Source organism: Mycteria americana, chromosome 8 (genome assembly GCF_035582795.1).
Source record: "Mycteria americana isolate JAX WOST 10 ecotype Jacksonville Zoo and Gardens chromosome 8, USCA_MyAme_1.0, whole genome shotgun sequence".
In the NCBI taxonomy this organism is placed as follows: domain Eukaryota; kingdom Metazoa; phylum Chordata; class Aves; order Ciconiiformes; family Ciconiidae; genus Mycteria; species Mycteria americana.
This window is the reverse complement of record NC_134372.1, coordinates 27,287,434-27,314,657: the sequence shown is the minus strand read 5'-3', so window position 1 is coordinate 27,314,657 and position 27,224 is coordinate 27,287,434. Positions and strand designations below refer to the sequence as shown.

Here is a 27,224-nt window from a genome sequence, read left to right as displayed (position 1 = left end):
CTCCATGCCCGGCTCTCTGGACCCCTGCTTGGGGTTGGGCGCCACACGGTGTGTTCCCACCACAGGTACAGGAGACAGTGGGGGGAACAGAAGACTGGGAAGAGCCCTGGTTTTGGTGGGTCCCTGGGCTGGGCACCCCCATCATGTAGCCTCAGCGTGGCCACCTCGGGTGATGCTTCCCATGCTCAGCAGCCAAAGTTTGGCATTGTCTCAGCAACTCTTGCAAAGCTCAGGGAAGGCAGAAACTCCTGCTGCTGAAAAGGAGAGACCTGTTCTCCTTTTGGTGAAACCAAAAGCTACCATGGGAGCAGTGTTGATCCTCAGCTTTCCAAGCACCTGAGAAACACCCAGCTGAGCCCAGCTTTGTCCCTCAGTCCAGAAGCATTCCTCCACATATTTATGAAGACAACACTGGCAATGGCATTTAAATCCCTGCAGTGACAGCATCCCTGGAAGGCAGGACAATGAGGAATGCTGTGGGACCAGGCAGTGCCACTCCTGGCCAGGGCAATTGTCTCTGGCCCCGTTGTGCCAAGCCAGGATGGCCAAGACTTCTGTGCCCTGTGCTACCTGACAGGTACTGCTCCCCGACACACCTGGCTGCAAAAGGCACCCAGCAGCCCCACGTGCTGGCTCAGGTTGGAGTTTGCTGGTGTCTGAGGTGGGGTGCAGAGCTGTATCCAGGTGATGCCAGAAATCACAATTATGCCCCATGAGACCCCCCACCACCCTCCAGCCCGCTACACTGACCCCCAGCTTACCCTGCCCCTGGGCAGCAGGGCCAAAGAAACACCTGCACAGCGACACCATCACTCATTAAAGGTTTGGTTTTATTTCTGGTTTAAAATCAAAATTAGTCGTTCTCTGTAATTACATTATATATAGATTTATAGAGTCATTATAGAAAAGAATTTTTTGCTTTTGTTTTTCTGCAAAAATCTGTAAATAAAAAATAAAATAAAACAAACAAAAAAAAAGGCGGCAGCTTCTGTCCGTCCCTCTGTCTGTCCCTCTGTCGCTCCTCCTGCCCCTGCCCTCCACAGTGCTTCCTAACAGACCAGGAAAGGCTCTGGGCTGGGGCCACATCTCACCACACTCCCTACAGCCGCAGCCGGGGAGGGGCAGGAGCACATGGAGCTGGAAAGAAGAAACGCCAGCAGAATATATTAATATCTCATATTTCATTTTATTTAAGTCCTGGGGACTCCAGGTGGCAAAGGGCAGCAGTCCCCATGGCCCAGGCAACTCCTGGAAAGAAATGGCATGGTTTCCAAAGTGCAGGTCCTTCCGGGACAGGGCACGTGCCCTCGAGCAAGAGGAAGGCAAGAGGAAGCAGAGAAATCTGGAACATCTCCCTTCCACTCTGGTCCCAGCAGCTATAGCAGACGAGGCGTGCAGGAAGGGTGGGTTCCCCGTGTATTTTAAATAGCAATCAGAGGGTGGGATGTGCAGTGAGCCTCCCTTGCCCAAGGTTGCGTACATGGCACCCCATGGGGCTGGTGGCTGGGGAATTGATGCTCTGTAAGGCAGCGTGTGGCCGTGGCGAGCTGCCGGCGGGGGTAATACTGCGGTGTGCTGCTGCGAGTGGGAGCTGCCGGGTCCCAGCTGGCCCCAGTCCGTGCAAGCCTGGGTGGCCCAGCGGTGCCTTTGCCCTCAAGGGATGGCAGGTGGGTTTGCGTGGCATCTCAGAAAGCTGTACTGGCCATGCTGGCTGGTGCAAAGATCCTTGGGAGGCTGTCCAGTGTCTCCTCCAGCCGCCGGTGAGCTGATTTACCATCTTCCCCTGCAAGTACGTGCCGTGGTCAGTGATCTGAACTGCAGAAGCTCTGTCCCCTGCCCATCCCCAGTCACCTTCCCTGGCCTTTCTGGGGAAATGTGGCTAATGCCTGGCAGAGCTGAGCCAGTGTGCTACAGCCACAGAGTGGAGACCTCTCTTGTCCTCCTTAGCACACCCTTGGGCAGGATCTGGCTCAAAAAACCCCCAGAGCTCCTGATTCACAGAATCATAGAATATTTTGGGTTAGAAGGGACCTTTAAAGGCCATCTAGTCCAACCCCCCCTGCAATGAGCAGGGACATCTTCACCTAGATCAGGTTGCTCAGAACCCTGTCCAACCTGACCTTGAATGTTTCCAGGGATGGGGCATCTACCACCTCTCTGGGCAACTTGGTCCAGTGTTTCACCACCTTCATTGTAAAAAATTTCTTCCTTATATCTAGTCTACATTCAGATGTTGCAAATCCTGTTCTTCAGCTGCCTGCCGTACCTATGCCCACGTGGGGCAGGATCACCCATGTTTGGGCTGCAGGAGTACTTGCTTGTGGAGAGCCTAGCTTGGGGCAAAGGGGCCAGGGCTGGGGGCTATGCCAGCTCCAGCATCTCAGACAGCTGTGCACATCTGTATACACTGGCACGGGGATCCCGAGGGCTTCCCCAGGACCCCCGGGCACACACAGGGATGCACACATCCACGCTACAAGCTGGCTCCAAGATCTTCTCCCAGCATCCCCGCACACAAATCTGCCTGCAGTGGCCATCCCCAGCAAGAGGTGGCGACATGGACAATCTGCTGGGACATGGGACACAAGGTGTCTACATGTGCCAGGGTGACACGGGGATGGGCTCTATGAACAACCAAGACACACAGACTCCAAAACGTGACATGGCTGACAGGTTCTAAGACAGAGACATTTGTGAGCAAAGCGGCAGGAGCGGGGACGGGGGGACAAGGATGGCTCATGTGTCCCAACCTGTGCAGCAGCTGCCGCGATCTGGAGGCCTAGAAACGCACTCAGATGGTTCTCTCAGTGCCATCTAGCAAATAATAAATAACAACCGGGCTTAGTGCTCTGTGGCCACAGGACTCCTGGCCCTCGCTGCCCGCTGCCAGCTTGCTCTTGCCCGGCAGAGCTTGGGGCATGATGAGCCACAGTGCGTGGGGTAGGCAGGGACCAGCCCAGGACCCCCTTCTCCCGCGGGCGCTGTTGGCACCAGGAGAGGCCGCTCAGGATGCTGTGGGTGGGGACGGAGCAGAAGAGCAGTGGGACACTCACCACACAGCATCAGGCTCTGCTTGGCTGCCTCCCGCACAGGCTCCTTGTCTGTTTGGCACAGGTAAACCAGCTGCTCGATGCTCTCCTTTGCCTGCAGGGGAAGGGACAAAGGGCTGAGCATGGCTGGCAGGGCTGGCAGCAGGGACACAGCCTGGAGGGGAAGGCAGCACAGGGCGCTGCAGCCCCATGGGGCACGGAAGTCCCTTGTCCTGTCCTTCCCTCCCCATTTCCCTTCCTGCCCTGCCTCTGCCTGCTTCTCCAGCACACTTGAGGCACCCCCAGCTCCTCTCTCCTGGGAGCAGGAGCTGTGCAGGTGTGTCCGGACTTGCCGGCCATGTGCGATTCCTCTTCCTCTGGAAGATGCAGCTCTGCTGCCCCCTCCCTGCATCCCTCTCACCTTCAGGCAGCCCAGTGCCGCGCACCCTGCCACACGAGTCTGCACCTCCTCATCCTCCAGCTGCTCCAGGTAGCACACGAGAGCCTGGGGGGGACATGGGAAGGGGGACATGGGAAGGGGGGCGGGGGGGGGGGGGTCAGTGCCACCACCTACGGCAGAGCTGAGGGGCAGCACCAGCCCACTTTGTCCCTGGCTTGCCTGACACGTACCCGTTGGCGGAAGCGGGGGTTTTCCGCCAGGCTGCGGAGCTGGGCCGACACAGCGCTCACCACCTTGCTGTTGCCCTCCACGAGGAGCAGGCTTAGCGCCTTCAGTCCCTCCTTCTTCAAGCGGCCCTCGGGCATGCGCTTCAGGGCACGCAGCACCACGTCCTGGTCGTCTGAGTTGAGGTTCTGTGCCAGCAGTGCTGTGGGCAACCGCCAGCTAAGCCAAGATGCAAGGAGCATGGCGGCACTGCCCACACACCCCTGCCACTGCAGGCAACCCATCCCCGGGCACCCCGCACCCGCACCAGGCAGAGGTGACCCCACGTAGGGTGCCAATGCATGGAGCTGCTGGGGCACCCAAGCCAAGATGCTGGGGACCTACAGCAAGGACCTAGGGTGCTCAGGAAGGTAGTGTGGGTATGGGCTGTGCACTGCATCAGATCTACTTGCGCTCCCCAAGGATGGCTGAGCCTCTGGGTGATGCCCCAGGGTGGTGATGGCGGTGCTACAGGGTGATCCCCTACAGTGATGCTCCAGCACCCCATGCCAGGGTCTAGGGAGAGTGGGAGGGCACCCACCTTCCTCTGCCAGCTCCATCATGTAGGTGTCGAGCACCAGGGCGCCAAGCGACTCAAAGTGGCTCCAGTACTGGAAGATGGTGACCTGCTCGCCCTGGGCGCTGCCAGGCCGCCGGGGCAGCCGCCGATTCAGCACTTCCTCCACCAGTTTCACACACACTGCAGGAAAGGACTGAGGTCAGGGTGTGCAGCAGCCATGGCCACCCCTCTGCAGGGCTCCTGGCACCCATAGGCCCCCACTCATGGTCACTGAGTGGGGCTGGCAACTCCCTCTCTGAACACCCCTGGGCGCCCACTCACCAGCATCAGCCAGGCCAGGGTGCCGCTCGCTGATGGGTGCCGCGTACTGGGCACTGAGCACCTGCAGGAACCGCTCCACGGGGCAGGTGTAGACGTTGGGCACCTCCACGCAGCAGTCCCAAAGGGGCAGCGCGCCCTCCTTCTGTGTCGAGAACTGCACCACTGCAAGGACAGGCACTCTCAAGCCTCCCCAGGACATGGCAGCAGACAGGCGACTCCTGCCCTCTGGATGGCATGGCCCCTAACTGCCCAGCCATGCCCACGAGGGGAGACTGGGCCCCGCGCAGCCCCGTGGGGCAGCACGGAGTCCCCTCAGCCACATGTCTTTACCTTCGGCAGCTGAGCCAGCTGCTCCTGCTCGCTCCTCTGTCAGCTGGCACACAATCTCCAGCACCTGTGCCTCCCGCAGCAGCCTGTCTAGGGCATACATCTCCTGGCACCGCAGGGGACCGAAGGTGCCCAGCTTCTGTAAGGCACCATCAAACCAGGGACCTCAGGGACAGAGCTCACTGCCCACACCACAGCCTCCATGCTGCAGCAAGACACCCCTCGAGGGGTGGCCACAGCCCACCCCAGGGCTTCCCTCCCCAGGACATCTCCTGCCACCATGCCCTGGCCCCCTGTCCTCACCAGCAGCAGGCGGTTGCAGTTGTTGAGGTGAAGCACCAGGGCCTTATCCAGGAACTCGTTGCCAGTGCTCATGGGGTCAGTGCTGGCCTCAGAGCCACTGCACATGCCGGTGTCATCTGCCCCTGTCTCGCTTGCACTGGGGGCCCTGCTGCCACGCCGAGGTCTGACAGCCCTCCTGCAAGCCAGGGAGAGACCAAGGCAGTGGGTGAGCGCAGGAAACCTGGACCCTGCCCTTCCCCAACCCACAGGGGCAACACTGGGCAGAGTTTCTATAGGACCTACAGTATCACTGCATCAGGGCTGGGTGAAGGAGCAGGTCCTGGGACACAGAGCACAGGGGCTGCCTCCCAGCCCAGCCTCCATGGAGAGATGCAGGGTAGCATTGTGCTACCAGAAGGGCCAGATCCTGCTGCTTCTCGACCTGGACCTGCCCTGAGCTCTAATGGGCCAGTCTAAATGTGCTTGGGCACTCTGGCAGAGCTGGGCATCCCCCATCCCAACTGCCCCAGGGCTGTGTCCTGCCCCACGCTCCATCCCATGAGCCCCTCTGTGCACCTCTCATCTTGGAGAGGCTCCTCCTCAGAGCCCTCTGAGTCCTCCATGTCAGAGGTGTTGAGGAAGCTGAAGCTCTCCAGTGCATGCTCCACTGTCAGGCTGATGCTGGAAGCCCGGCTGAGGAAGACACCCTGCTTCTGCTGTAGAAGAAGGCATGGCAGGGTTGGATCCTGGCTTGCCAGCCAAGACAGCTGTGCCACCTGCGTCCCTGGGCACTGCTGTCAGGGATGGCCCCGTCCCCCTCATCCCTGGGCACTGCCATCAGGGACAGCCCTGCCACCCTCATCCCTGGGCACTGCCATCAGGGATGGCCCCATCCCCATTGTCCCCAGGCACTGCCAGCTGGGACAGCCCCATCCCCATCATCCCTGTGCACTACCAACAGGGGTGGCCCCATCCCCATCAGCCCCAACATCCCTGGGCACTACCAGCCAGGATGGTCCCGTCCCCATTGTCCCTGGGCACTGCCAGCAGGGATGGCCCCATCCCCTCGCCCCTGGGCACTGCTGGGAGCCCCTCACCAGCAGCATCTCCTCCAGGCGCTTGAGCTCGCGTTCGAGGGGCTGCAGCTCTGGGAACTGGCCCCGATAGTCATCCAGGGCTGACCCCAGGAGGCTGATGGCCTCCTCCAGACCTGAATCCACCACCTTCCCCCGTGGCACCTCAGGGACGCTGGCAGGCAGCAGCGGGGACGGGTCGGGCCTCTCCTCCACGGAGGCTTGTGCCAGCACCACAGGGACCCCGGTGCCACAGCCGCCCCGTGCCAGTGCCTGGCTCTGCACTGGCTCGGCCCTGTCAGCCTCCGCCTCACAGGTGATGGCCCATGCCACGGCAGCACGGGGCTTGGCCTCAGCGCCCCTGTCCTGCCCTGCCACGGTGGCTGCCACCGAGGTGCCAGGGAGGCGGTCCGCATCCCACTCGCCCGTCCCTGTGTCCTCCGGGCTGGGCGTGGGCTCCCAGGGACTCTCCGCAGCCTTGGCCTCCATCGTGGCATCCACACTGGCCTCACTGATGTGGCTCAGAGTCCGGGAGTAGGGCACATGCCCGTTGGCCACCGCCTCCTTCTTACAGCTGCCCGGCTCCTCCGGTTGGCTGACGGCAGGGGGGATGCCAACCCCGCTGGCCCCGGCCCCAGCCTCGGCCTCCTCCGGCTGCTGGGAGAAGGAGATCTCGATGGCAGGGGCGGAGGCCTGCACCTCGGGCTGCACGATGGGCTTGTGCGCAGCATGGCGGGCGCTGCCAGACAGCTGGGGGCTGGAGGAGTCGTCCGAGGACTCGGAGGAGATGGACCAGGCCGTGCCGTTCTCCAGCTCCTCCTGACGCCGCAGCATGTTCTGGGGAGGGGGGAAAATGGTGTCAGATGAGCCCCTCCTGCCGACCCTGCTCCTCCGGCTGCCCTTCCTTCAAGCAGGGGCAGGATCCAGCAAATCCATCCAGCCGTGACACCCAGTGCAGGCTGCCGCACCGCCTTGGCTCTGCTGGCACAACAGGGCAGGCAGCGAGGATCCGGCAGACCACGGCTGCCTCCTTCAGCCCTGCACCTGACACCACGTCGGGGGGAGTCCAGCTCCTGAGTCCCAGCCACGCATGCCCCGGGGTGCCAGCGGCTCCCCAGCACAGCGGGCAGCTCCAGCATGGCCACGATGGGGTGCAACATGTGGAGCTGAGGACACCACCCGCCATGGCTGCAAGGACGGCAACAGCTCCAGCACAAGCTCATGGGGGGCAGCGCTGGCCATCACGCCAACGTCATGTCAGTGGTTCACCATTACTGAACCAGTGCCTCACCAATGCCATGACAGCATCACACCAGTGCCATGACAGCACTGTCACACCAGCACTATCACACTAGCACCACGCGAATGCCACAGCACAGCACACCAACACCACCAGCGCAGGGACATGGACAAGCCTTCTACTCACTAGTGCCCAGCTCTCGCATGAGGGCACGCAGACAGAGGAGCGGGGCCAGCCCATGCAGCTGAGGCTGCCCCAGCTTGGGGACTGTCTCCCCAGGGTCAGCCAGACCCTAGCCTGGCAGGATCAGGCCTCTGGGCATCAGCGAGGGTTAGTGAGTAGGAGACAAGAAACGGCTATGGCTACTGCAGGACGGCCATGTTGCTGGGCTAAGCTACTGGCCAGCTCCAGCCCTCACACTTACGCGGCCCTGCTGCGACCATCTCCCGAGCTCAGCCGAGGAGACATCGCCGCAGGAGCAGCTCTGAGACAGCTTCTCGAAGAGTGTCTCCCGAAAGATGTCCAGCAAGGACCAACTGTGCTTGTCGGCCGCCTGCCCCGGGCTCTTGGGCAGAGAGAAGAAGAGCTGTGAGTGTGGGAGGAGCAGGTGCCAGTGCTGGGGAGCTGTGGCTGGATGGCTGGAGAGGAGCTGCCCATCCCTGCGCCCGAGCCGTGCCACCCTCTGGGATGTAGCCTGGGCACATCCCTGCGCAGACCCCTCCACAAGCCACCTCTCCTGAGCAGCCCTGCCTGGCGCCACACTTACATAGAAAGCCTGTTCCCTCAGGGATGGTGTGTCAGGCGGGCTCTGGTTGTAAGTGGAGAACCTCTTGTTCACCGTGGAGGTCTTGTTGACAGTACTGGCTGCCGAGGGCTGGTCGTCCTTGTCGAAGGGACTGGGGAGGAGAGCAGGGAGATGAGGGGTGTGTGCCAGCCTGGGGGGGTCTTGATCCTGCTCTGCAGCAAGCAGGACACCAGGACCCCATCCCGTCCAGCTCTGGTTTTCCATAATTGCAGCTCAGTTTTGCGATGGGAGAAAGCCTGGGGCAGGCCACCTCTTGCCACACCATGCCAGGCATCCCCAGCCCTGCCATGTGCTATCAGCAATGCCTGCTGAGATACTCACTTCCAGGTCACCTCCAGGCTGAGTTTGAGGGTGCCCAAGTCATTGATATCCACAGCCACTACCTGGGGCAGAGCTGCAAAGAGGTCCTTGGTCTCACAGGACACATTGCCCACCACAACATGGTTGGCCAGGCTCTTTAGCTCTGTGACCTGGAGAAGGAGAGGGAGGAGAGGATGAGATGAAGCCACGGGCTTCATCTTATCCGTGCTGTTTGCATCCATGCTGTGTGCCAGGATGCCACCACCACCAGATGGCCTCCTCCCACCCCAGTGAGGGTGAGGTTTAGGTGAGGTCCTGGAGGGAAGCCCTGCTGGGATGCAGGGTGGTAGCTGGCCCACACCATCCCTGCCCCCTTCTGTATTGTACCTTGATGGAGAGGAATTCAGTGACGAGGGGCAAGAAAACCATTTCCTCGCTGTCCCACACCTGCTTGCTGTTCACCTCGATGCGCCCCCGCAGCTTCCACCGCTGCCGTCCGTACTTCATGAAGATCTGGGGATGCAAAGACATGGGTGTGGGGTAGATACAGCACTGGGGTAGTGGGTGCTCTCTGTGCATCCCCAGGCATGGCCAGGGACCCATGCCACCCACCACTGCCATGCAACATGCCCTCCACGCCAGTGCCCACCTATGCCCCCCAGGCATCCCAAGGACCACAGGGCAGGAGAAGAGCAGATCCCAACCCGCATGGTCCCACCAACCTCATACTGGTCACCAGCACAGAGCCGGGCAAAGCCTGCCAGTCCTGCAAGAGAAGGCAGAGGAGCGTCAGCAGGCAGCAGGCAGGCAGGCAGCAGGCCAGGGATGGAGCAGGACGCATTACCTTTCATCCGGACGTGGAACTCGCCCAGCTGGCTCTCCAGCTCGTTCTCCAACAGACACATGTTCTGGGGACAGATGGATGGACAGCACCCATTAGCAGCCACCCATGGGACCCAGCATCCTGCCAGCCCACCCCAGCCAGCTGCCTCACCTCTGTGTACTCCTTGTAGCCCTTGCTGGCCTCAGCCAGGCTCTCGCGTGCCTCCCGGCTGCCCGGTGAGCCCGTGCTGTAAGCCTTGACCATGTTGTGGGCTCCATCACGGAGCCGCCGCTGGATGCAATAAGCCTCATAGAGCTCATCTATCTGCAAGAACAGGCCCAGCTGCGTGTAAGGGGCAGGGTGGGGGACAGCATGGCCGTCCCAGCATGGCACCAAGGTTGCCCCAAGGTGACCCCAGTCCCCAGCTCTCACCTTGCTAGCATGGAACTCCAGGCGACGCAGGAAGCGCTCAATTGACTTCACTTGCTGGAAAAGCAGAGGAGACAGCGTGAGCGGCAGCCCAACCCCTCCACAGAGGTGCCACCGGTCAGGATGTGCCCTGCTGCATGCCCATGCTGTGGCTGGGATGGGTCCTGGTCACCAGCCCTGCCTGGGAGGTGCAGGGTGGCAGCCAGCGGTGAGCGGAGCAGAGGCTGCGCTTGCACCCACGTGCTGCAGCATCTTCTAGCCTCCTCTTCTCCAAAGGGTCCCCCAGGACACGAGCCAGGCTGCAGGGTGCTCTTCTCCCAGCCTCCAGGGTGCTCCTCTCCCAGCCTCAGAGTTAACCCAAGCTCAGTACTCACCAACAACAGCTTTTGTTTGCAAGAAGCGGGTTACAAGCCCCTGCCTCTCTCTGCTTCATCCCTTGCCCAGACCCACCCTGTGCGCAGAGCCCTGATCCCACCCCACAGGGACTCTGCCATGCAGGGGACAGGGGGCAGGCAGCGGGGTAGTGCAAGTGGAGAGGGGCTGGCAGTAGCACATCCCAGGCAGTCAGAAAGAGGAGACAAGGGGCATGGGGCACTGATCCCGCTTACCTTATCCAGATCGTAGAGAAAACCCTGGAGGAGAGAAGAGGGGGATAAGATGCAGCACAAAGCCAGCTCTGCCCACCCAAGGAGACCCAGCACTTTGCACCCACCACCCATAGCACATCAGCAGGGACATGCAGCACCCAGCCAAGGCTGGAAAGTGCATGACAGTAGGAAAGGAGCCCTGTGCAGCCCAACACCAGAGCCCAGGGTGACCCCTGACATCCCCACAGAAGCAGGCTCTGTCCCAGGACACAGATGGACCATTAGCTGCCCCAGCCATGCCCACAACCCGGGCCATCTGCCCAAAGCACTGCTCCCTGTAAGGCTCTTCCCAAGCGACACTCACCAGGCGTGAATTCCTCTTGGACTCACGGATCTGGGTGCTGAGCTTCTCCAGTTCCAGCTGGTGCACCTCCAGGTAGGCTCTGGTAGCAACCACACCACAGGGGTCAGGCTGGGACACCATGTCCAGGGCTCCTGCCACCCACAGACCACACCAACCCAGGACATCTGGCCCCGCATTCCCACTCCCCGCTCCAGCACACAGGCGAGGGGGCCCACTTGTGCCTCTGTGTGGGATGTGGCGGGATGCGGGACCCCATGCAGCTCCAGGATGCCCAGGCACTGCACCCAGGAGACCTGGCATGCCCCTGCCTGGTAAGAGCGGAGAGCTGCCAACCCCAACCCATGGCAAACTGTCCATGTGCCCCTCAGGGGCTCCCTGCCTCCAAGCACTCGGCCACAGGGAGCCCCAGCACTTACGTCAGGCCCTTCTTGAGAGCTTCGTACACCTCGTCCAGGCGGTTGGGTTGAGGCACCTTGGGTGGTGGGGATTTGTGGGACATTGAGAACATCCTACTGACCCTGGAGCCAGTCTTGCGGGAGACGGTGGGGGTGAAGGGCGAGAGGTTCCTGGAGAGAGAGGCAGGCAAACCCGGGGCAGCCAGGGTCAGCACACAGCACTGGGGTCCACCTGGGTGCCCCAGCCTGCCAGGCACCCTGTCTCAAGACAAGAAGGAGCTCCTGGATGGAGGCCTGGTCTGCCTGGACCTGCCTGCCTCTCCCAGGACTCCCCAGCAGCCAGTCTAGCCAGCCAGCAGGGCTGGGTGAGATGGGGCCATGAGGCTGGGCAGCGCTGCCTGCACCGCATGCCTGCAGCCCCCGCCAATGCATTTGGCTGCCCCAAAGCCAAGGAGGACAAGGAGAAACCCACAAAGCTGGCAGTGGAGAAGAACAGGGAATTAACCCTATCCCAGCGGAGTCAGAGAGGCTGGCCGTGGGGTAGCCTCTGCAGAGGTGTGGGGATCCCAGGCACCAGTTGGAGGAAGCAAAGGCAAAAGGGGCTGGCACCAGCCAGAGCCAAGCTGCACTCCTGGGGTGCCTGTGGGGACATCTCTAGCCCTGGCCACCCTCTGAAGGGGCCACGCTCTGCTCCATCGCCACCACCCCGGGTTGCCAGAGGTGTGGAGATACTCCCTGTGGTCTGGGCACTGTGACAGGGTGACCATGCCACCATCGGCTTGCTGCCCTACCACCGTGCACTCCCAGGGACAGGCAGGGATCCCAGCAGGTGGCAGCATGGGAGCATCCCAGGGACAAGCAGACCTGTCACCCCATCACACAGTGCAGCAACATGGGGAAGGGACATCCTCACTGATGCTACACCTCTCCAGATGTCACCAAACCCGCTGTATGGAGCTGCCAGCTGCCTGTTGCCTTCACCTGCCCCACTGCCGCGTTGGGGACCTCCCCCAGCCGACCCGAAGGGATGCCGACCCAGCGCCCGAGACTCAAACACCACCCTTCCTGCCTTGTGCAACAGAGTTGCTCCCCAGCGCAGCGAGCAACACCCCACTCAGACTGGCTCTTCTCTTCCTCCTTCCAACGCATCATCGTGCCACCAGTGCCCAGGAGACACCCTGGGCTCCTCAGTTCCCAGCCTTGGGTTGGGCCTCCCATCCTGTGCCGCTCTTTGCAGGAGTGGCCAAAAGATTTCCCCAAATCATTGCTGGGGGGAAATGAATGTCTTGGCCTCCTCCCATGCCAGAGCAATGCGCAAGTGCTTGATTTCCAACACCTCTCCTCATTCCCATCCTCCAGGGCCCCTGGAGACATCTCCCACAAGCATCTCCCCACCAGCCACTTGGCTGCAGGCATCCAAAAGTCTTCTCTCTTCCCTGTCCCCAGGCAAGCCCCTCTGGCACCCCCAGATCCAGTGACATGTCGGTGGCCTAGAAAGTGTCACTTGGCCCAGAGGCTGGACAGAACCTGGGGACAAGAGCCAAGCAGGGCTGGAGGTCTGCTCTCAGGCATGGGGAGGCTCTACCTGCACTTGTGCCCACCCAGTGAAGGTGCCCATAGCCTGGCAAGGCAGCTTGGCACTGCCTTCCCCAGCCATTTGGCTGAAGGATGTCTCTCCCGAGGCATTGGTGGGTGCACTGGGAGGTAAGGAGCCTGGCTGGGTGCTAGGAAAAGGGATTAAAAGCATTAAAATGCCATAGTCCCACAGCCCAAACCCATGACATGCCCATGTCCCAAGAACCACCTGCAAGAGGGTAGCCAGGAGCTAGGGATGGTGCGGAGGAGGGTGGCGGGGATGAACAGCACGTGACATGGTTCTCACCAATGTGAGGTTCAGCAGAGAGGAGGAGGAAGGGTATGATGGGACCATAACATCGCCAGTGGCCGGAGAGGATGAGTAGGGAACGGCTGCTCCTCGCAACGCAGCTGACGGGCAGCCAATAAAACCTTTCAGCAACAGGTTTGAAATGACCCGGAGGAAACCCTGATTCACACCAGCACTCAAACACCAAAACTGGCCGCCGCAGGATGTCAAGGCCATCGAGACACAACGCTTCAAAGCCATCCCAGCTCCTTCACCGCACCCATAAAACATGATGAGATGGTCACAGGGAAGCTTTTAAGATCTGGCTGAAGAACGAGGGTGAGCTACACCTGCCCCCTCCACACTCTAGTGGCAGCAGCCACAGGGCTGCAGGGTCCTCACCCAGCCGTGGGACACGGCACAGCGGAGGGTTACGGTGATGGGCTGTGTCCCCCATCTGGCCTCGATGCTTCCTGCAGCCCCCCGTGCAACATCCCCTGGGTACCACAAAGGTCTCTGCAGGAGATGCCTGGCGGCAGGACAGGAAGGCGCCTCAGGATGCAGGTCCTGCCACCATGCGCAAGCCTGTCCCCATCCCCGTCCCTCGTGGCAGGCAGCACAAGCACCCATCTCCTACCTGAAGGGCCGGTCGGCCGTTGAGTTCACTCCAGCGAAGGACTGGCTTCTATTGATCTTGGTGACGAGGACTCGGCGCTGCGGGCGCACAGACAGTGACATCGTTGAGTGTGATCTGGAGGGCCTCCCTGGGGGGGCACAAGAGAGCAAGGTCACCAGCAGCAGGCTGGGGAAATACATGCAGGTAGGGCTGCCACCGAGACCAGGACGGGAACGGCACCCACAGGCTGGGAGCCTTCCCTCCCTCTCAGCCCAGGGGCACTCCCGGTGGCACCGGGGACACAGGTCCCATGCTGCCCCCAGCAATGGTGCCGGTGCCCTGCCCTGGGTGAGAAAGGGCTCTGGACACCATGAGCACTCAGCAGGGACAGACAGATGGATGTGTCCCAGCTTGGCCCCATGGGAGCCACAGGAAGGGGCTGATGCCCAGTGCCTACCGTGGCCCTTCCCAGACATGACTGTGGCAAACCCTTTGCTGTGCCCCACCCTGGCCACCTCCTCCTGAACCCTGCCTTGTCCCATGTTCCGCTGTTGCCCATGCTACCCTGCTGCAGGGGCAGGAAGGGTGCGGGGCCAGACCCAGCCACCCAGCCCTTCACTGTCTCTGCGCTCACTTCCGCTCGCTCCAGCAACCAGGAGGGAAATCCATGGGCAACAAAGCACTTTGGAAAGTCCCTGGCTTTGCCAGGAGCTCTGTGTCAGGGAAGGAAAGGCTGAGCCATTCCCCGCTGGACCCTGGAAAGTCCGCGCGGGCAGCAAGTGTGCAGCCCCACGGCCACCGCAGCTCCTGGCAGCGCCAGAGACGGTGCTAGGAGCCCGGAAACTGCTGCCTGTCCCTACAGTGGCCTGTGCAGTTGATGCCAGCCAGGGTGGAGCAGATTTCTGAGTCTTGGGGCCTGGACCCAGCTGCCGCCTCATGTCACAGGGAACATTGCTGCAGCCCTGGCCAGGGCTTGGGGAGGGCAGCCCAAAGCACAAGTCAAGAGCAGGGGAGTCTGGGGCTCTTCCTGGCCCTGCCACCCCCAGCAGTGCCAGCTGGGCACACAGAGGAGCCCAACCTGCAGGGCAGGCACAGGGCAGAGGCTGCTGGATGGTCCACTTCATCCCAGCCACTGCTGACGCCAACTTGGTCCCTCTGTCCCTGCCAGCCCCCAGAGCCAAGCTGCGGGAACCAGGAGCTGCTGGGGACAAGGGTGCAGGGTGCCCAGCAGTCATGGACCCTGCCAGGGAAGACCAGGCAGGGCCCCAGGGATGCACAGCTTCCCTGGCTGGCAGATGGGGCCAAGCTAACCCCAGCCAGAGCTACCTCCCCACTGCCTAAGGGGCTTACTCTGCCTTTCCTCCTGCCCCAGCACAGCCGGCAGCGAGCCTCCAGCCCCAGCAGCACCAGGGATGGCATGGCGATGCAGATGCTGCTGGGACTCCCACCGCCATCCCCACTCCTTCCCCTGGTACAATGGAGCCTGGGAGCCCAGCTCAAACCGGCCCCACACAGCACACACCTGCTCGGCCGCCGGCAGGCATCCCCCCCCAGTGCTGTGCTCCCTGTTGCCCCACAGCCATGCTGTCACCTCCCTGCATACCAGGCTGGGGCCAGGCATTTGCAGTGCCTGGGATGAGCAGGGCCATTCGGAGTCAAAGCCAGCCACCGCCAATCACCTCTATCCCAGTGGAGCTGGGACACAGAAGATCCATCTGGTTCCCCCTTAGCACTCAGGTCCCAGCCCAGGACCACGGAGCCGCTCTGTGGGTCCTGCCGCTTCGCAGTTATCTTGGTGCTAGTCCCTCCAGTTTCCAAGACAACGCTGTCCCAATTAAGCTCATTAGGAGGAGCTGTAATCCCTGGCAGCCCAGCTGACCTGCAGGGCCTGGGCAGATTACCCTCTGCAGGGCTCTTTAATCTGCTCCCCACTGAGCGAGCAAGGCCCATGGCACCGGTGCTTGCTGGCCCAGTTGGGCGTTCCAGCAGCTCATCTATAGGGAAAGCACCCACCACCCCTATGATGGGGCTCTCCACACATGAGGCAGGTCACAGCTCCCATGGGGTGAGCACGGCCCTGCCAGCCCATCCTTCTCCAGCTCACATTGCCATCTGGGAGCACAGCGGAGCTCTAAGGAGGGTCACCCAGGCAGGAGCCTGCACTGGGGAGAAGGATGCTGAGGGCGTCGCAGGGGGAGAATGATGCTGGGGGTGCTGTGGGGCACCAATGCCCCAGCACAATTCCACAGGAGGGTCAGAGCGATCCCCGGCATCTCACCCAGACCCCTCGCAGGCTGCAGCAGCCACCTGCACCACGCTGGGTTGTGCTCCAAGGCACCTGAGGCTCCTGCACTGGCACAGAGAGCAGTGCCATGAGCAGTAGCCACTGACAGGACCACATCCCTGCAGTCCAGCCTAGGGATGCTGCTCTCCTCCAAACACCCCCCACGATGCACTGCACCATGAGGCCAGATCGCCGGCATGATGGGTGCAGACCTGAGTCGGCAGCAAGCAACGGCGCAGCCCCAGCACTTGCTGCCAGCCAGCCCAGCACCCAGCCCCAGGCACCACCAGGTCTTGCCAGTGCCAGCCTGTCTGCCACAGCACTCTGCATCCCCAGGCCTGGCACCCAGCAGCCCAGCTCCTGTGCCAGGACCCCAAACTCCCTTTGAGAAGGAGGACACCATGCCCCCGCTCTGCGGGAGCAATGCCCTGGGCACCCCAAGGATGCTCAAGTCTGGCACACACAGGCAGCCAGCTGGGTGCTGGAGGGCAGCGCTGCCTGCATTACTCAGGACAGGCAGCGTGCAGGGTCTCCGCTCCTGGCATGCTTGGCTCACGGCAGAGGAAAAAACCCCAGCGCGGTGCATTCCTGACATTACCGAGATAAGAGGTACCTGGTACCACAGCGGCACAGCCAGCCCCAGCGGGGAGCAGAGCCTGGAGCTCGCTTCAAGGGGCAGCTAGACACTGCATCTCACCCAGGGCCATGAGCCCTGTGCCAGGCTTACCGGGACGACGGCACCAGGAAGGGCACTGGGCAGAGCACTGGCACACTCGTGTCCCTGCCACACACTGAGTCCCAAGCACGTCCCTCCCTCTCCTGAGAAGGAGCCACAGAGGTCCTGCCCCAAAGGTCCAGTCCCTGCCAGCCCCCCGCCCTTAATTAGGGCTTTAGTGCTAACGAAGCCACCTCCCGACCAAGCTTTTCACCTTGCTGTGCCTGTGCCACAGACTGCCTGCAGCTCTCCCGGCGTAGGAAACACAATCCTGGGAGTCTGTCCGTCCGTCCCCAGCCAGCACTGCCCGCGGGCAGCAGCTGAGAGGCAGGGCAGCCAGGTGTGAGCAGCTGGGTGGGCGGTGCAGCAGGGGGTGCTGGAGCCCACCCAGGGGCTCTCCAGCCCAGCCACCGGCTCCTCTCCCAACACCCGGTGTTCTGGAGATGATTGGGATCCCAAGAATGCTGGTCTGAGCCGTGGAGGGGGCAGTCCGACCGGCTGGGTTGGTCCCAGCTGGTTTCTGTTTCCGACACTCAGACACCAGCCTCAGGTCGCTCCGGCGGGTTTATCAACACTGCCCCGGAGACGCCCTAAACTGCCTCTCCCCGAATCCCCAGCCCTGCAGCCCTGGGAGCTGGGGGTGCTCTGACCACCATCTCCAGTAATGTCACTTACTGGAGGTCAGCAACGCCCAGGGTGGCCGACCCAGCACCCTCCAGCACCCTGGACCCCAGGGAGCGGCACCCACAGCCACCCGAAGGGCTTCTCCAGGAGGGGCTGGCAGGGCTGGGCTGTGGTCCCCATGCTGATGGCACTGTGGCCACCTCTCCGGACACAGCGGGTTACTGGTGTCCCCCAACAAGGGCACGGCATGGTGGCCACGGGCCGGCCTGTCCTGCCCGCGGTGTCTGTGGCAAGCGGTGGGTCCTGCCAGGCCACACCAGTGGCACGCCCCCCCCCGTTCCCCAGCACCCTTGGGTGAACCTTGATCGCACGGCGGGGACGACCTCGGGAGCCTGCGAACTCAGCCTGTTGGCACAGCTCCCTCCAGCCCAGCCGCTGCATCCTTGTTTGCACAGCTGCGTCCCCACTGCCCTAGCCCAGGCGCGTACCCCAGCACCCCCCCGGCCCCTTCCGGCCCCGGAGCGGGCCTTGGCCGGCTCCCGGCGTGGGCTGGAGCAGCTCTTCCCTCCCACTGCCTCTCGTCCCTCCCCGGCACAGAGGATGGGAGCATCCGGGGACTGACGCCATGCAGCCTTGGTCACAGGGTGCCTGGGAGCCGCCTCTTCCCTGACCTCTTCCGCGCTCTGCCTCTCCTCCAGGCAGGCAGGACCCTCCCTGCCTGCCCCCCGCGCCGGGCGAAGAGGGGGATTGGGGTTTTTTGGGACTTTGGGAGTCAGTGAACGGCATCCCGGCTCCCTGTGACCCACCCAGGAGAGAAAGTCCCGGCCATAAGGCTGCAGCCCGCACTGGAGCAGGGGATGGTGGTCCGGGTGTTGCGGGCAGGGGGCTGGATGGGTGCTGGGTGCTCTCGCCCCCGCGGTGGTGGGGGCATGGCGGCGGTATCCGCCCTCGCGGTCATGGGAGGCCGGCTGGCTCCTTGGGCCGAGTGGGAGGGTGGCAGGAAAGGGAAGGAGCTGCAAATGGGAAGAATTGGAGGAAGTGCTTATTTACCCCGTGGAGTATCCCCGAGGAAGGGCAGGGCACGGCACAGGCAGACACTCACGGCCAGCTGCCCGGGGGAGGTTCTTGCAGCCTCCCGCCCTGCCACTCATCCCACAAGCTCCCAGTTTGCAGTCAGAGGGGAATGCAAACCCCAAACTGGGACCCAGGGAGGCGGCTACCACTGGGGCCAGGGTGTTCCCCAGTGCCTGGCTGAGCTCAAGCCCAACCTGTTTTCTAGGACGGCTCCTGAGAACCAGCCCAGGACCACCACAGTCCCAGTAAAGTGGGTCCCCCACCACCAAAGGCACAGACTGAGCACCCAGCCAGGATCCCCATGGCTTTGGAAGCCTAGGGAATCACCTCCATGCCCTGCTAGATGGGACTGGAGCCTGGCCAGGGGCACCAGACCCTGCTCCTGTGTGGGCTGTGACCCCTCTCAGAGGGCTCTGGCATGATCCTGCTGAGGTTAGCATAACCTTGTGAAGGTCCCACATGCCACCTTCACCCCCACCTGCTCATCTCCAGGATGGTCTGTTGGGTACCAGTAGCTTCCCCCCAGAATCCTACCTGGGCAACGCAGTCCCTGTGCATGAGAGCAGCCCCAGAAGCCCCTGTTTTGCCTAGGTCCCCTGGGGCCGCGGTGCCAGGGATGCTTGATGTGGAGGTGGGCTTTTTTTGTCCTCATTAGCACGGCTGCAGACAAGATGTGGGGGGCACAAGGGGGAGAAAACCAATTTGCTGAGGAAAGCTGTGCTGCCATGGCATTGGGGGCGAACCCGCCAGGAGTGGCAGGCAGCTGCAGCCCCTCTCCTGCCTTGAGATGCAGAGCCTGGGTCTCAGCATGGGCAACGGCAAGGCTGGACAGCCGGCGGGTCCTATCCTGCCACAGACACCCCATACCGACACCCTGTCACTGCACGCCATGGTGACAACCGTGTCCCTTGCAGGTGGTGGATACCCATCCCTGGGGAAGAAGAGCTCTCCTCCCTGGGGAAGTAACTCACCCAAAAAAGCCCCCCGTGAGCCCAGCCACATCACTCCAGGAGCCTCAAACAGCTAGGGGTCCCCGAATTAAAGGCATTTGGTGCCACCAGCACTCGGTACCTTTTGGTTTGCCGTTCATGGTGGGCTGCAGCAGCACATCCCCCTCGGGCTGGGGTCAGCGTCCCAGGTGGCTGTTGCTCTCTCATGCCGTTTGTCCGACCGACCGTCTGTCCGACCGTGTGCGTGGGGCTGGGGCCAGGAGGGCTCCCCCCAGGCAGCAGTCTCCTCCCACGCTTCCCCTGCCTGAGGGCTGACATCACTGCCCAGCGCCACAGCCCCAGCCGTGACTCAAGGGCTGGGGACGGGAGGATGGAGGACAGGAGGACACGGTAGGATGCCTGTCCCCCTTGGAGGGAAGGGGTCCCACCAGCACCAGCTGCTCCAGGAGCACGGCACAGCTCAGTCCCCATCCTTCCCTCCCCACCGCCCCCTGGGGAAATTGAGGCACGGGTGCAAGGGAGGGGACCACACTGCAGGTCACCGAGGTGCAAATTCCCCCCCAGCCCCTCTCCGGGATGCGTTAAAGCAGCAGGCACTGCACCGGGCACTGCAGCATTCCCTGCCAGCCATGCGTGCCACGCCAGCCTCGTGCCAGCCAGTCCCCCTCGGAGACCCCCTTCCCTCTGGCACCCAGGGCAGGCCACAAGCCTGGGAGCAAACACCGCCCTGCCGAATGCACCGCTGGCCCCCAGCTGCTGCCGGTCCCTGCTCCAGGGGGGAATGCCCCAGGCACAGCCCCTCACCCCCATCCCTGCTGGCTCCACTGTGGGCTGGCAAAAAGCCGTGGGCAGGGCAGGCAGCCGACGCTCACGCCACTGCGGGGAGCAGTCGTGACAGCCCTGCTGCTCACTTCTGCATTGCTTATATATATATATATATATATATATATATGTACATAAAACCGCCATGGCTTTGCTGTGGGCTTCCCACAGCATGGATCCCTGTGGTATGCCCATGGGCACGCTGCAACACCCAGCAGCCACTGGGAAAAGGGTTTCCTTGCTCAGGTGCCCCCAGCTTGTGCCATCTGGGTGTCCAAAGTCTCAAGGGGCTAGCTTCAGCCAGAGCTTCCTCGCAGGGCTCTCCAAAGATGCTAGGTGCCATTCCCATGCGGGAACCAAGGATGCCCCACTCCCCACGAGGCAGCGAGGCAGACCCCCCCTGCCCTCCATGCCAACCCCAGCGGCTAGCGGCACCTCCTGGCCCCACAACTCCTTGGCAGAAAGCACAGGGATGCCCTTAACAACCAGGGGACTCTGTGGCACAGATGTGACCACCCTCCAGCATTGTAGGTCTCTGCACAGGTCCTGGTCCTGGGGTACCCAGGCCTGGCACCCCCCTCCAGCTCCGATGGAGGAGGCTGGAGCAGCCAGCCTGGATGGCTAGGCTGAGACTGGCTGCCGTCACCATGTCACGGGGGCAGGAAGAGACACCTCCCTCCCAGGCTCCTTTCCTGTTTGCTGCTGCTTTTAGAGTGAGGTCAGGCCAGGTTTGGGAGGAAAAGCATTGGGGAAGAGTCTTGGGGGGAGTGCTTGCAGAGATGGGGTGCTCCTGGACACAGTTAACCCCCTCCCTAGAGGGTGAGCCAGTTGTGGGGCTGCTTCCCCAGCCCAGAGTTGGTCCCCTCCTTGCTGGCCCCTGTGCAGGACAGGGCCAGCACACTGCAGGGGAGGAGAAGTGTCTGGGGCTCCCTCGTAGGGTGGCATGGCTCCCCTGCCGTGGGCACCCATGCACGTGGCTCCAGAGCCAGCCACAGCCAGGCTTGGAGAGCTGGTGCTTGCAGCAGTGCCACCACAGAGCACTGCATCCCAGGACACCCTCTAGTCCTGGTGCTCGGGTGGGTGCCCAGGTGGGTGCCTGGTGCCAGCCCCATTGGGAGAGCAGCTCAGGGAAGAGCTGGTGAGACTGGGCTGGCCCCAAGCAGCATCCGAGGAAAAACCATCCCAGCACTGGCAAATGGAGGTGTCTGGTCATCCACCCGCCTGCAGCCTCCATGCCAGTGTCATGGGCATGGAGAGGAGCCAGCAGCCCAGCACACCACAAAGCATGGTGTGGGGGGACCTATCTCCACCCTGGCCTTCAAGAACTTGCATGAAGATCAGCTCTCCTACCTCGCCTGGTCAGGATGTGTCCCCCCAGCTCTCCCCACCAACGGGCGGAGTCCTGACCCAGCGGCTGCCATAGGCAGGGGGCCACCACCTGGCTTTTCACCCCTTGCTGCTTCTCCCTGGGGGAAAGCATTGCTCCCAGCACCACCCCGGGACCAACCAGCCTTCTGCAAAGCCTCTGCTGCGCTGGCAGCCATGCGGAGCCAGTGCCCGGCACACGGCCAGGCAATGCACCCGCAGCGACGGCCCATGCCAGCTCGTTTGTTCTCATTAAAGGTTAACAAGAAAGCCACACTAAAGCTGCCGGGAGCCGCGGGAGAGGCGTTCTCTGGTGCCATGCAGAGTGAAGGGATATCCAGACTTCCCTACCAGAGGGGTGACAGCCACGCTGTGCCACTTACAGGGACTCTGCCTCTCCATAGCCCTGCCTGCAGCCCCGTAAAGGGCTGTGGGGCAGCCGATATGCAGGCAATGCAGGCAAGCTGCATGGCACAGTACCGTCCTGGGCATCACCCACGGGGAGACTGCCAGGAGCAGGCAGGAAGTAGGGTTGTGCATTCAAAAGGTGGAAGAGGATACTGGAGGAGGACATGGGCATGCGGCATCAGACATCTCCTCTGAGCACCTCGTGGCACCCTACACGGCACTCAGCAGGGCTTGCCAGCTCAGGGACACCTTGCCAAGGGAGGGCAGAGGAAGGACACGAGCTGAGCCAACACTGTCAGGGCCTGGGCGGTAACTGAGTTAAATGAATCTCTGTCCCTGGCCTGGCCGGGGACAGGGAGTGGGTGCAGGGAAGGGGACAGCCCCATGGCTGCTGGCCACCTCCCCCAGCTCAGGGGACTTCCCTGGATGCTCACCACCCCGGCTTGGCACAAACAGCCAGGGCGGTTGCCTCCACCCCTCCTACGCAGCAGGGGCATGGGCATAACACCCCAACCACACCCTTTTTGGGGGTGTCCCTATCATGCCCTCCTCTCACCAGGCCTGGGGAGCTGTTCCGAGCATCCCCACCCCAACCACAACACCTGAACATGCAAACAAACCGCTCCATGGGCAGCCGTGCTCAGACACACATTAACAGCCATGGCCAGTCTGTGTGCAGGCAGAAGAAAACTCCAGACACCTCAGGAGGACGTTCCCATTTCCCTGCCCTCGGTAAGATACAGGACTGGCATCCCAGAGACCCTGTGTCCTGCGAGCACTGAGTCCTGGGGACGTTTCCTGGCTGCTCCCTGCTGGCCCTGGGACCACCACCTCTGAGGCTGTGCCCACCCAGCATCACCCAGCCCCTGGAGAAGCCACCCGCCCCAGGAGCATGCTCCCCTGGTAGCTCCAGCACCAAAGGCCATGGTGATGAAGAAGCTATTTCAGGCTGTTCCCAGAGAAGGGCTCCCTGGACATGGACGCCCTTGCATGGCTGAGAATGTCACCACAGCTGGAAATGCGGCACAAAAGGGCACATGCCAGCCTCTGCGGATGCACAGCGAGCAGAAGGCAGCGCTGGCCAAAAGAGGCTGGGGAGGAGTGCCAGCACGTAGGCCCCAGCCTGGTGAGGGGCCAAGGAGGTCCTGGTCATGCGGCAGACCTAGGAGGGGGCAGGAGGTGACAGTTCTGGCAAGAAGACCCACCATCATGGCTTGAAGGAGAACCACGGTGAGTGACCAAGTGACTTGTGGCCAGGCAAGGGCTAGTCCTGGTCTGGGAAAGCCCAGTCCGAGAGCTGCAGGTGGTCACCCCCACCATAGTGCTACAGCCAACCCCTCTGACCTTACTTTTTGCAGAAACCAACAAAGCCAGCTCCAAAAAATCCTGTCAACCCAACACCGCAGATCATATGCAGAGTTTTTTTCTGCAGGGTTGATGCCCCGAGGGCTGGAGAAGTACCAGCCCTTGTGCCAAGCCAGGCTCTGCCCGCAGCCAGGCTGGCACCAATACCATCGGCAGCATCCCTTGCTGAAGGGGCCGAGCACCCCACATCCGGGCACCGGGGCCGCAGCAGACTCAAGCCCTTCCCCCTTGCTTCCTCGCATCATCCCCACACGGCAGCAGAAATAGAAGCGATATAAATGGCAGCCCTATAAATAACCCCAAAGCATGAGGCGGGGAACTCGTCCCAGCCTGGCAATGGCCTCAACCCACGCAAAGCCAGGCCTTGGTCTGCCTTCGCAGTCCCCTGGGGACCCCAAATGCTAGCTCCCTGCCCACAACAGGTCTCCCAGGTCCCATCCTTTAAGTCAGAGCCACGGCAGGAGCTCTGAGGCACCTACGGAGCCTCGGCCACTGGCGCAGGGTGGAGCCCAGCGCGATGGCATCCTTGGGGGATGTCCCCACGCCCCTGCCCAGCTCCTCTCAGGGTAGCAGCAGGCACTGGATGATGCCCACCCCGGGCACCCCACAGCAACTCAGGCTGCAAATTCCTGGGCAAAGCGGAAGTGCTGGCCAGGAGCCTCAGGCAGGGTTTGGGAAGAGATGCCCCCATGCCCCACCACTGTCCCTGCTGCAGATCAACAGTTATCCTCCGGTTGCACCCCAGCACCCACCTCATCAGCTGCCCATCCCTGTCCTGCCCGTCGCTGCCCGCATTCCCATGCTCAACCCCATCACGTCGTGTCCTCCACGGGGGCTCAGCTGCCACCACGCCGCAGCTCCTCTCCGCCCGGGTGAACATGGCAATGTATTGGGGACCTCCACCAGCTGAGAGCAGGCAACACTGCCGGCAGCAAGCCCTGTGCTGCCTGATCTTGTGCGGCATCATAGCCTCATGCCCCAGCCCTGCCCAGGGGATGTAGCAAGGCTGCTCCTCACCCACTGGCCAGGAGATAGGTCCTCGGCCAACACGGGATTTATAGGAAGGCCAGGACTTCCCGGTGGCCGCAGTAGTCTCCTCCAGGAATCTGGCACAGGTAAAACCCACTGAGGCTGTTTGCAAGCCCTGGGACAGCCGGAGGTGCGGCAGGGAAAGAGTTAATGGTGCGAGGCCTTCCCAAGCACTTCTTGGCAGGCTGGGGAGGGCTGGGAGATAGGAGGATCGGGCCAGCAACAAAGCGAGATCTGTCTCATTAATTCCTCCGAGCATTCCTCCCTCTCTGTCACCCAGGAGGAGGAGGCAGCACCCAGCTGACATGGTGCACCCAGGTCGCTCGGGACCCCCCCCGGGGTCCTGCTTGGGTGCAAGGGGTGTGATGGGGGGGCAGATGGGTGCAGCCTCTCCGCCGGGACCAATGGCTCTGGCTTCCCGCAGACGCTCAGGGAGGGCCCTGTATGGACACAGGCAGCTTCCCCTTTGCCTCCCGTACCCCTGCCCAACTGTCCCAAGGGACTCGGGGCAAGCACGGCGCACGCCACCGGCTCCTCCGCAGAGTAAAACAAGTGGCGCCATCCCAAACCCGGGAGCAAAGCATCGGCCGGAGGAGCCCGCGCCTCCCGGACAGGGGCTGGGGGGGACTGGGTGGCTTTGGGGGTGCTTGCCTCGATATCCCGCAGTCGCCCACCATTCCTCCGGGCATCTCCGGCCACCGTCCCGGCCCTGCCGCAGGGTGCGGAGCAGCCCTCCGAACCGCAGGGCGACGGGGTGGAGGAGCGGAGCCCCTCGGCCGCGTCCCCGTCCCCACCCTCCTCGCCACGACTGAGCACCCCCCCTGCGCCCCTTCGGGTGCCCATCCCGGGGCTGGGCGGCGGGTGGCAGACGAGGTCGCTGGCAGGCGGTGGCACGCGGCGGCACGCGGCGACGTGGCCCCCCCCCAGGGTGTAGCCCTGCTAAAGCCACCAACCCCGCTCCCCCTTTATCCTCCCGTGACCGGCGTCTCCCCCGGGGCAGGCGGCGTCGCCCAGGGTGCGGAGGTGCCGGTGGCACTCACATGTCCCAGGAGAGGCGGGGAACGACGCACGGGGCGAGAGCGGGCCTGGCTCGGTGCATCCCCTTTGTTCCACTCCCATGGACGGGGAGCAAGCGGGGAGTTCGTGCAGGCTCTTGGCAGCGCCCACCCCGGCTCTCTCCATGGAAACGCGGGAGCCATGTGATTTCGGCAGGAAACCACGGCACAGCCAGCGCCAATGGCGGCTGCGTGGCCGGGAGCGCCTCCCTCCCCGAGGAGACCGCTGCCGCCACCGCCATCGCCGCCACCGCCGCAACCGTGCAGGGGTCCCGTCCCCACCGGCCCGCCGGTGCATCGACATCCCCCGGGGGTCCGCCAGCCCCACCGAGAGCTGGAGCAGGCTGCCTGCGCCCCGTTCCCAGCCCTGCCCGCGCAGGCAGCCAGCACTCCCCTTGCCCCGGGGGAGGTGGGATCAGCCCGGCTTGCTCGGCCCCGGGCTGCTTGCCCTCCTGCAGACACATGGTCCCCACAGCCTCTCCCTGCCAGGAAAGCAATGGCTGGAGCCCCCCACCCCACCCCCGAGGGCCGCTACAGCCTCCCAGGCTTCAGCTCTCCCCGAAAGATCCCGAGCACGTTGCACAGCCCGCTGATAGCAGGGACGGCATCTCTGGGCAGTGAAGTGACATGACCAAGGCTGTGCAGTCGGTCGGTGGCAGAGGCAGAACCAGCGCCCAAGCACCCTTGCTCCCAGCTCTGCAGTACCCAGCACCCCACGCTGCCTTCCCTCCCACCTCCCGACCCCGACTGCGGAAAGCAGGAGCTGTGCTCAGACCTCTGCTGAGCGGCAAGTCCACCCTGGGAGAGCAAAGCATAGGCACCAACCCACATTCCCCATCCCCACCAGCATCCAGCCTCCATAGGAAAGGAGCAGAGGAGCGCTCCCAGCGTCATCAGCTAAGGAATGGGCAGCCCTGGTGCAAATGTAGGCTGCCACCCCGATGGATGCCACGGTTACACAGTGCTGGCTTCCTCATGGAGCATCATGGCTGTCCTGGATCGGACCCTGCCCTGCCAGTCCAGGTCCTAAACCCTGACACCTCTGAACATCCCTGGAGGTGGAGGAGAGGGAGGAAGCCATGCTTCCCCAGCACCATGCCTGTTGGGGGGATGCACTCTGCTCCTCTCCTTTTTCCCAAGCCCATCGTTCTCCTACCTGTCCTAGATCATATTGAATCGACCCAGTTTTAAATGGGACAGATGCCTTTGCAGCCCCGGTGAGACATCCTCCATGCAAGGATGAGACAACACAGTGCTCCAGCCAGCCCTGTGATGCAAAAGCACTAATTAGACCATTGCCACATCTCGGAGCTCCATGGAGTAGGGCAATATCCGTGAGAAGGAAATCATTGCACCACTGTTGCTCTCCTGGGGCTGCACCAAGGAGCAGAGCGCTGCTGCCAAGGACACCTGGTGAGAACTGGGGTGTCCCAGCTCCCAGCCCGTCCCTGGCCTGGTCACGTGGAAGGAGAAACTCTGCAAAGATGGGAGAGAGGACAGCAGGTCCCGCAGCTACCAGGGAAATGCCAAACCAAAGGGACAACACAGACAGGAAGAGAGGATGTATGGATCCCTCAACCCAGCTGGTTGATCAATCAACACAGGTCCCAGTGCCATGTGGTTCCTTTCCCACCAGGATGGCCCACCATGTGCCTGGCATGGTCAGCACCACTGTGCCGTGCTGTCATCACTTGATCCAGCATCCCGTGAGGATCAAGTGGGAAGCTGACCCCGTGCAGCGTTCAGAGGAAGCTCTTGTTGCACAGAGTCGCTTGGGTCACCCTCTCCAAGTCCTTCCAGCAATATCAACTCTGGGTCAGTGCTTTGGCCCACCAACACGCCATCTCTGCAGGCTATCTGCCAACCTGCCAGACCTGCTGCTGCACCAGCAAGG

General features: G+C 62.5%; 1 protein-coding gene across 3 annotated transcripts; it reads right to left on the bottom strand.

Moving 5' to 3' along the window:
* Nucleotides 1-812: 812 nt before the first annotated feature.
* Nucleotides 813-19,549, bottom strand: RIPOR1 (RHO family interacting cell polarization regulator 1). Of its 3 annotated transcripts, XM_075510354.1 has the most exons (23): nucleotides 17,623-17,718; nucleotides 16,853-17,075; nucleotides 13,661-13,787; nucleotides 11,181-11,330; nucleotides 10,765-10,843; nucleotides 10,422-10,445; nucleotides 9,817-9,870; nucleotides 9,556-9,708; nucleotides 9,406-9,469; nucleotides 9,284-9,327; nucleotides 8,949-9,074; nucleotides 8,583-8,731; nucleotides 8,223-8,352; nucleotides 6,241-7,053; nucleotides 5,720-5,859; nucleotides 5,165-5,339; nucleotides 4,865-5,000; nucleotides 4,535-4,696; nucleotides 4,235-4,393; nucleotides 3,660-3,856; nucleotides 3,451-3,534; nucleotides 3,054-3,144; nucleotides 813-1,783 (listed from the first exon to the last, which is right to left on the bottom strand). In XM_075510354.1, exons 1-23 carry the CDS (start codon nucleotides 17,701-17,703, stop codon nucleotides 1,686-1,688), a joined length of 3,459 nt encoding a protein of 1,152 aa, XP_075366469.1. In that variant the 5' UTR covers nucleotides 17,704-17,718; the 3' UTR covers nucleotides 813-1,685. The 3 variants fall into 3 exon arrangements, with proteins under 3 accessions (XP_075366469.1, XP_075366470.1, XP_075366471.1); XM_075510355.1 differs by lacking the exons at nucleotides 16,853-17,075; nucleotides 17,623-17,718 and adding an exon at nucleotides 19,408-19,549; XM_075510356.1 differs by lacking the exon at nucleotides 16,853-17,075 and having other exon boundaries at nucleotides 17,623-17,717.
* Nucleotides 19,550-27,224: the final 7,675 nt, after the last annotated feature.

What these genes read in the sequence shown, in the direction of transcription:
- RIPOR1 (XM_075510354.1), bottom strand. Translation starts at nt 17,703, where the DNA reads ATGCAGCGGCTGGGCTGGAGGGAGCTGTGCCAACAGGCTGAGTTCGCA. An exon ending in GTTCCACGTCCGGATGAAAG is followed by an intron (nt 9,328 to 9,405) that starts GTAATGCGTCCT and finishes CTTCTCTTGCAG; the next exon opens with GACTGGCAGGCTTTGCCCGG. An exon ending in TGAGGGAACAGGCTTTCTAT is followed by an intron (nt 7,054 to 8,222) that starts GTAAGTGTGGCG and finishes CCCCCTCCCCAG; the next exon opens with AACATGCTGCGGCGTCAGGA.